At 39.8% G+C, this 9362-nt stretch overlaps 1 protein-coding gene across 1 annotated transcript; it reads right to left on the reverse strand.

Annotated features, from left to right (window-relative positions):
* Window positions 1–7442: 7442 nt before the first annotated feature.
* LOC147620525 (uncharacterized) lies at window positions 7443–9156 on the reverse strand. The gene is made up of 2 exons (XM_086825329.1): window positions 8121–9156; window positions 7443–7953 (listed from the first exon to the last, which is right to left on the reverse strand). The coding sequence occupies exon 2, from the start codon at window positions 7887–7889 to the stop codon at window positions 7443–7445; it is 447 nt and encodes a 148-aa protein (XP_086681455.1). The 5' UTR covers window positions 7890–7953; window positions 8121–9156.
* Between the last annotated feature and the right edge of the window lie 206 nt (window positions 9157–9362).

Consider the following 9362-nt stretch of genomic DNA (forward strand, 5'->3'; position numbering starts at 1 on the left):
GCTCGTTTGAACGATGCAAGGTTGAAAAATAAAGAAAGATTTGATAGAAGACACAGACTCCGGCCAAAACCTATTGAAGAAGGTGATTGGGTCCTAATGTATGATAGTAGCCTTGACAACCAATTCACTGTTCAAAGAAAATTTGTAAAAAGATGGTTTGGCCCTTACATTGTCAAGCATGTGCATGGAAATGCCACGTATACCCTGTGTGAGCTTGATGGAACAGAGATAAAAAATCTTGTAGCAGGCAAAAGGATCAAGATGTTTAAACGAAGGCTTGACAGTGATCCTTTTGATTCACAGGGAACTCAGGATGAGAGGCTTGATAGTGATAACATGGATACGGCTGAAGAGGAAGAGGATGATTTCCCTAATAATGTAGAAGATGAAGACGACATCCAGATATATGTGGATCTTGATGATGATTTGGCACATACCAGAGGATGTGCAGGTTTAGAGGGGGTGGATGTCGTGCCATGGCACGTCTATGGTGTGAAACCATGCATATGAGACTATCAAATGCAAATCCAGATGCATGGGATTAAGTGCTATGACGAGTCATTATATGATGCCCATGTACATATGTTCATATTGTAAATGAGGTTCAATAAGACGAGGCTGAGTCGGGTCTCGAAGCTTCTGTACATGAGTGTGGTGTGAATTATGGAGCCTTATGCTTATGGTAGACCTTGCAGTAGGGAACACCCTTCTCAACATGTATGGAAATGTGAGAGCATATATGATATAAGGATTGGTTTTGAAGAATACCCTTTGGAGATATCGTGTCTTGGAATGCCATGATTTCAGTTCTTACTCGGAATGAGCAAAACAAGAAGAACTTTAATAAGATAGTGCACACATTCAAAGTCTTTGTGTGTCCTCATAAGCAGAATGATCCCGTCAATAATATCTTCATGCCCATAGATGGTGAATCTAGTGGCAACTATGCTAGTGAGAACTATTTCAAGATGGCTCTTGTGAGTAAGGTGGTGGTGGTGGTTCTGCTGTTACTCAGACTTCATGGGTAAGTGGGAAACACTCAATTATGTACATGGTCTGCGTGGCTATGTAAATGATGGTATGGGTGGCTCGTCAAAGAGCTATGTGAATGATGTAAATGGCTACCCATGTGCATGATGTGTAGTAGCTTCTCTATGGTATCGATGAGCCGAGTCAATGATTACCTCTTATGGGAGTGCAAGCATGATGCATGCTTTAGTAGGCTTACGATATGAATATGATATTTGATGCTGCTTTGGTCCAAGCATATACATATGAGGAGTAGATATATCATGTGTATAGAAGGTAGTAAAGACGGCAGCTTGTGTGGCAGTAACCAAAAGAGATATCCGAAATTAATGCAAAAAAAAAGGTGGCGCAAGTGTTTTTGAAACTTGGGGAAATACGAAAATTCAGCTGCAAAAGGTGGGGAGCGCCCGAATCCCTTGCGGGGAAGAAAAGAAAAACCACAGAAGGAGCGCATATCGTGTGTGCGCAAAAAATGAAAACCAGGAACGCCATCTAACCAGTGATTTTAAAATCAAAAAGGCGACTACTGTTTATAGCTTCTTGGAGTTAGAATTAAAGAGGGTATTGAGTACTATCAAGGGATATGGTTTTCACATCATAGGCATTTTGTTACTTGCGCAGTCGGCAGTGAAGCGCCCGTGAGGAGAATAGCAAAAATCAAAGAAAAAAATCCGCTTTTTTTGCTTTCAGATAAGTAAATTTTGTTTTTGTTTATTACCACTTACAAATTGAAAAATGGTATAACCTATGAAACCTTTAAGGTTTTAGAAGAGGAGAAGGTTTTGGATTTGAAGGATCTTGGAATAAGAAAGCATCAAAATACAATAAGGTTCCTGGAAATTGGGTTTTATTTTCTACTCGATTGGATTTTCGAATGCAAGTCATGGAGTTTCCTAAAATCACATGAGCATGTTATAGATATGCCATATGTCATCTTTTGTTTGTGAGTTGTTGGAATTTAAAAGTAGGTTTTCAGGAGATAAAGAGACACCTTGAAATGATGGAATTGGTGTCACTTGATGTATGTGATGTGAATGGTCACATGTATATGGGAATTTTTTGAAGATTATGTTGTGCCTACATGTGATTGGTTTGAGGCATTTGGAAAAAGGAGTCAGTAAATCTATGCTTGGAACGGGACATGCACTTGATACACAATTTATGTGCAATCATCAGGCTGAATTCGGGGATGTATTGAGGTGAATTGGCACATGTTTATGTCATCAAAAATGGAGATGTCTTATGCTCCTTGGAGAGTTATGTGTGTGAGTTTCCTTGTGGGGATTAGAAGCTACTCTCACAGCTAGAAGTCTCGTACTTTCCCAGCGACACCGTTCACATCACGACAGCACGTTGGCGTTGGTCCTCCCATCTGGACCTGAAGAGGAGGTGTTGGATAGGTGTCATCTCCAGATGGTGTCATACTAGTGGCACACTCTTTAGCCTCTAGGCATTTTCGGGATTTATAGCATTCATTCGCATTTTTTCCTATTTACACACATTTTTGGGTGGAGGAAAGGGTGGAGGAACTTTCCTATATATATGAGGCATTGTAGTTCATTTCTAATGAAGTTGGCTAGTGGTTCATTGATGAGTTCTTGAGTACATTGTCTCTTCTCTCATCTCTTCTTTCTCACATGCTTTAGATGTGCTTTAGAGGCCAATTGAGGACAACACATTTGTTGATCTAAGGACATAATAGCCCCAAGTCACATGTACTTACTATCTGGATGTGTTTTAGAGGCCAATTTAGACGACAACACGTCCGTTGATCTAGGGACATACCAGCCCTAAGTCTCATGTACTTACGGTCTGGATGTGTTTTAGAGGCCAATTTAGGGGACAACACATCCGTTGATCTAGGGACATACCAGCCCTAAGTCATGTGTACTTACGGTCTAGTGTATTTTAGAGGCCAATTTAGAGGACAACACATCCATTGATCTAGGGACATACTATCCTACTCTAGGCTTTTGAACGTTCGTCAAAACCCAATTTAGGATTGTAGAGGGTCCTAGACATGCCACCACTAACACTTTATTTAAACTTAAGGTTCTCAAGATCTAGGGAGATGAAGCGCTGCCGCCCCAGCCACATCACCTAGACCAACTTCCAGCTTGTTTGATCATGTAATGAGTTATTTGAGAGGTTCGACTTCGGATGCTACCTTTGAACCACTCTATCATACATATACCAGCCCATCAATGGAGAAGTTGAGGTTGACTCCAAAGCAACACGCCAGATGTAGCCTCGTTGCAAGGTGGAAGCATCCACATTGATATCCCTTTCCAAGAAGATCCTACTACACCTGCTATTACTCTACAACCCATTGAACCACCTCCTACATAAGTGCTTTTGCTTGTTGACGATAGAACATTAGCTGAACTATAGGCAGTAGAGGAAATAATTCACGCTTCTAGAGCAACAGAAGAGACTTTGTTGGTTGTTGGTACAACAATGATTTTGCGGCCCAGGTAGCTCAATCTACCTAAAACCATTTTCAATCTAGCACTACATAGGTAATACCTAGTAACTAAGACATGAGTGCTAACATTGCACATGCCTCCAACATGGAGCTAGGTGTGCAAATCCTAGATCAATGTCTACTTGGAAGATTGGGATTATGATGCAGCCAAATCCTATAGATTTTGGGACTGCCCAAATGTACAGTCTTATTGGGAAGAGATTGTCCTGCGAGTCTCTCAAGCCACGAGACTGAGGAAGAAAATTTGTGGGGCATATGTGAATGCATATATAGGATCATTGAACATGAAAGGATCCAAAGACTTGTGGAACAAGTCGGGACATCCAAGGTTAGAGACCCCACGATGAGCGAAATGGTAACACCTCCTATAAGACCACAAGATCCTACTATTGTAGTTTCACTCAACTATGACATGGACTAGACTACACTCTCTATCCTACAAGGGCATGTATGAATTCAAGAACCAAATATAGCATGAGCTTCACCTTCCTAGATGCTAGAGTTCTCTGAGATGATTCTAGCACACTTCTTGAATGAGTGATTGGTACCACACCACCAACTACAGCACATGCGACTCCAACATCATTTCCTCTAAGCTACATGCCCACGATTTACCATGATAGCCACCACAACCACACCCTCATTATACCATGTGTTGTACATGCACCTATACTAGTAGGCTTTGTCATGAATAATACAAGCACTTGCTCTACCAGCACGCAGACCCAGTTTCCTTTGCACAAGCCTTAGGGAGAGTGGTGTTGAAAGCATTCACCTAGTATGAGAGACGGTGTGGCTGAACCAATTTTGGAAGGGCTGCACACACAGATAGCTAAATTAACTAAAAAATTCATCAGGGATAGAGACCCAAGACACCTTGAAGTGTTCGATCAAGTGTATGAGGCCCTAGGAGAATGAAATGTGATTGCCAAGAGACCAACATGTTTAACCTTACATTAGATGGTAAAGCCAGGGATTGGTATCTAACTCCCAGCGCAAAAACTTCACGGTTCTTAGAAGATTTCTCCTAAAGCAATTTGCATTTGAAGTGTTCGATCAAGTCTTTGAGGCCTTAGGAGAATGAAATGGCATCGCCAAGATCATCATGTTTAGCGTTATATTAGATGGTAAAGCTAGGGATTGTTGTGGAAGTCTCAAGGCTCAGGAATGCGTGAACCTCACGGTTCTTAGAAGATTGTTCCTAAAGCAATTCACATGTGATGGAGCATTATGGAGTGTAGGTTCACAGTGGCATGAAGTAGAGAGAGAGAGAGAGAGAGAGATAGATAGAGAGATAGAGAGAGAGAGGGAGAGAGAGAGAGAGAGACACACACAAAAAGAAGAGTTGGTCAAAGACTTCATTAGCCGGCTTAAACATTTGAACTCTCATTGCACCCCCCCTATGAGCACTTTTCAAATAATCAACTGCTTGATGGATTCATCCATGGGCTAAAATATGAGATCTATAATGGCTTGGTCATTAGAAGAATCACCACATGGGATAAAGTTATAGATAATGCCATCGAATCCAACAAGAAGATAAGTAAGTAATCAAAGGGTTCAGAGCCTTTAATTACAAATGTGTTTCTAAGCTACTAGGCATAGCACCACAACTATCAAACTCATAGCTAAATGTAGCACTTTAGTGGAGATGAACTTCACAGATTTGGGGACATCACTCCAAGAGGGAATGAAAGTGAATAAATCTCTTGAGAACATACATATGTATCCAATTTGCCAACAAATGCATACAACAAGTAAGTGTCTAGTCTTGTAAGCATGATACAATGGAAATTGCACTTTTTTAGATGTTATGGTCATGAAACTTCACAATGCTGAACACGTCTACAAGCTCTTACTAATGCTCCTAGACCCTAATTGATTTTACTAGCACCCACACAACCACAAGTCATGGTGCCTAATACCACATCTCAACCCACTGTTAAGCATCCGATGTAACCTTTCTCTAAGGGAAATTATAATGTACCGAAAGCATCGCTATCCCCAATGGTTTTAGGACCTCTACTGCCACTTCCAAGGATTACACCAAATAATCAAATAGGTTTTAAGGGACCTATTGAGTATCCTAAGTATCAAGCTGGGTTTCAAACTAGTGTACCACCTAGCTGTGGGGGGTTAGGAAGAGACTGAGACATCGACGCTACCACTAAGAGAATTCCTCTTCAATGCTATCACAGTCAGGGACCACAGAGAGTCATTGAATGTCCCAACAAGCACATAACAATCACTTAAGGTGCATCTTCTAGCATGCCGAATGTATCCTACATTTGTTGTGGTATGGATCATTGGATCAAGGATTTCCATGAGGTCAGTCATTTCTTAAATTAGCAAAATAATCCCACTATCACACCCCTCAACATGTTTCAGGTGAGAAAACAAACCTACAAAATAATCTTAAAGGGCCTAACTTGTCTCTGTAAATACAATAACAAGACTCATGGCTCAAAGCACACCGATTGTAGAAAAGAAAATAGAAACCCAAGCCATATCGGTAGCAAGATCCAAAAATAAGAAGAGCCATAGAAGAAAGAAATATTTGAAGGAGAGTAAACCTATTAAGAAAATAGAACATGTAAACTTGGGAGCATCTAATGAACCAATTTACACAAATGAGACTGATGAGGATTTCAATTCACATAGGCTCACTCATGATTCTAATTCAGTCAGAACATGGGATGATTCTAAGCAAACCAAAAAAACCCAAGGAAAACCAAAGGAGACGAATAAAGATGAGACCCAACCAGTCAAAAAATCAAAGAAACTCAAACTTAGTTCATACCGTGACCCTGTACAAGAATTGAAACAAGTTCATGAGCTTAGGGATATGGTTACAAGGAATAAGAATGAGTTAAAATAAAAACTAAAACTAGTGTGAGTCTCAAACATTGGTTTTAAACCCATAAGAGCCAACAAATCTTTGGACATTTGTAGTATAATCCTAGAAGAAAATGAAAACTCACCTGTCCCAAGCATGGATCTTGATATTTTTAGGAGTGTTCAATTATGAGACCGCTGACCCTACAAGGAGGTGCAGATTCCAACCTCATTAGTTCCCTCACATGGTACAGAGGTGATGGAATATTTTGAAATTGATAGAATTCATGGCTTCAAAAAGAGAAACCACAATTACTGCACATTGATGTAGAGACATGCTGCATTGAAAGTTCTCCTCAATGGGGAACTTCATGCTGTCGTAGACATGCATAAGCCATGTCTTTCGGATTGGAGTGTGCAAAAGCCTGAAGTGGATGATGACTAGACTAAATTTGTAGACAAACTTCTATTGAATAAATTGGAGCAATACTTTGAGGGTGATGAGAATAATGTGACCCTTTTTATCACTACCAAAGGAATCACAGTGATGGGAGTCCTAGTAGACAGTGGCACAAGAGTGAGTCTGATCTCACCTAGAAGTGTGGGAGAAGATGGGTAGAGCTTGGCTTGATGTCTTTGACATTGTTGTAAAGATGGGTGATGGACCACAATTGCGAAGCCTATTGCGATACTATGAGATCTTATGATCAAAGTATTGACATATTTAGTGAAGCATACCTTCATTGTGACAGATTTTTCCAAACAACTTGACTCCTATGAGATGGTCTTAGGACAACCTTTTATGCATGAAGCTAAGATCATCCATGTGACTAGGCGAGGAACCATGTCTACGAATAGTTTAATGACTCAATCCTTAGAGTACATCTTGTGACTAGTGACATACATCCTATGGGTAGTGGTGTAACTTTTGGAAATCAATCTGATTCGAGATGTGGTACCACATTCCATTATGGTCCATTATAGTGTTACTTCACTGGTAAAAAGGATACTAACAAAAGACTAGGGAAGGAGTCAAGCTACAAGCCACAGGCCAGAAATGAGGGAGATGATTTGAATTTGATTCAAATGATGGTCACATTAGACAAGCGGGGTAAGCAAGAAACAAAATGGGTGATTCTTGATGGAAGGAACTTCCTAAGGTTGGCCCTTTAACAGAGTCAGCACTAGGAACAAGCGTCACTTGGAAATAAGGTACGATATCTAGATGATTGTCATCCGTCCAATTCGTTGGATAGCCAAATGAATATCCAGCTGCAACATCCCAAGGTAGGATTGGTGCATTTGTTGATAATGAATTCCCAGGAATTGCCACGCTGAAGCTGCGATTAATTCCGCGTAAAATTTCGGCAAAATGCAGTTCTATGTAAAAGGCGCCATTTCCCAGAACATCTTCAAACACGAAAGTGAGGTTGTCTTTCGGATCGTTTGTGGTTATAGCTGTTGCCATGACCTCTGCCGGAGGTATTTCCGGATCTGTTGCCCCGACCTCTGCCGGAGGTATTTCCGGATCTGTTACCATTGTGGATAGGATCGGGCCGGTTGCGTTCGCTTCCCAAATGCGGTCAAATTCATCATTTGGATGCCTGATTAATAAAGATTCGAAGGATCATACAAAGAGCTCATCAACGAAAAATAAACTAAGAGTACGTATTCAGTTAGATTCAATGAAGGTAATCGTGTAAAGCTTCACATCAATCTTAACCTTGATTTGAGATTGGAATAAGTCACCACTACTACATTAGTATTGAACCTGTGTAATGCTACGGTGTGATCGAAAAGTGAGTACTCAGACTCTCGACTCTCAAGATATTGTGAAGTAAATACACCATGTCCTTGATAGAAATGCGAGTCTTTATTCTGTTAGAAAATAGGCTAAGCTTGCTTTAACACGGACAACATAGAGATAATGAAAGACTTGTATTCATTCAAGACCCGAGTGGGTGATCATATACAACTGAAGCATGTCCAGTGACGCACGGTTGGGTAGTTAACTATTGACACATTCATAGATATTGTAACGCCATCATAATAAACAAATCATGCGCTTGATAAAACTGACGACAAACTTCTCACAATCACTCTAATTCTAGATTTTAACCACATTAAACGTATGTGATGAAAGAAATTAAGGAGAAACTTGAGAGAGAGAGAGAGAGAGAGATTAATAAGTAGCTTGCAAGGACACTCATAGGTTCTCTAACTTAAGAGAAACATTCATGTAAACGTTATATTCTGTGTCCACCATCGATAGAGCTTACCCTCATGAACTCTAGATGATTTCGAGATAATTAAACATTTGATGCTTTGGGGAGGATTTGTCGAAGATAGTTACATCTTTTGTTTGAAGACCAACTTAAACCTTAACGTTTTTTATATGAAAGATTGTGAAAGGGCAGGGAAAGAAGTTGCTATCAGTAATTTAGTTTATTTGTTTTTTATAGTTCTTTCCTCTAAGCAATACCCAAGTAGAGAAAAGAAGAACTCATTGGCCAAAAAGAATACTATAACATGGTATTATATCAACTTTGGACTAGACCTACCCTGATATATTATATGGTATTATATCATCAAACTTGGACTAGACTGTAACAAAGTGGAATGGTCTCATATGAAGAATGGGCCCAAAGTCAATTGACTATGCCCATGGACAACACTTATGATAGTGTGAAAGGGGGGTAATGTATATAGGCCACATACACCATATTTTTTACACCTTTTGATAATCAAGAATACACAAGTCTTTTACTCTCTCTTATCTCTCTAAACCCAGGCTAGTCTTTACAATCTAGGCTAATCTAAGGCTAAATCTAGGAATCCGATAATCTAGTTGTCACTTAATTTCATTGGTATCAGAGCTCATGTCTTTGATCTAATTTTTTGATTTTTTATTTTATTTTCTGTATTTTCTTGTTTTTCTTAGACCTTCTTGATTTCTTGATCAACAAATGGACATGGTAATTGTGGGATGATGAAAATCTCTTTGATTTTTGGT

The sequence above is a fragment of the Cibotium barometz genome, chromosome 31, assembly GCF_041138505.1.
Source record: "Cibotium barometz isolate CiBa-2024 chromosome 31, ASM4113850v1, whole genome shotgun sequence".
NCBI classification, from domain to species: domain Eukaryota; kingdom Viridiplantae; phylum Streptophyta; class Polypodiopsida; order Cyatheales; family Cibotiaceae; genus Cibotium; species Cibotium barometz.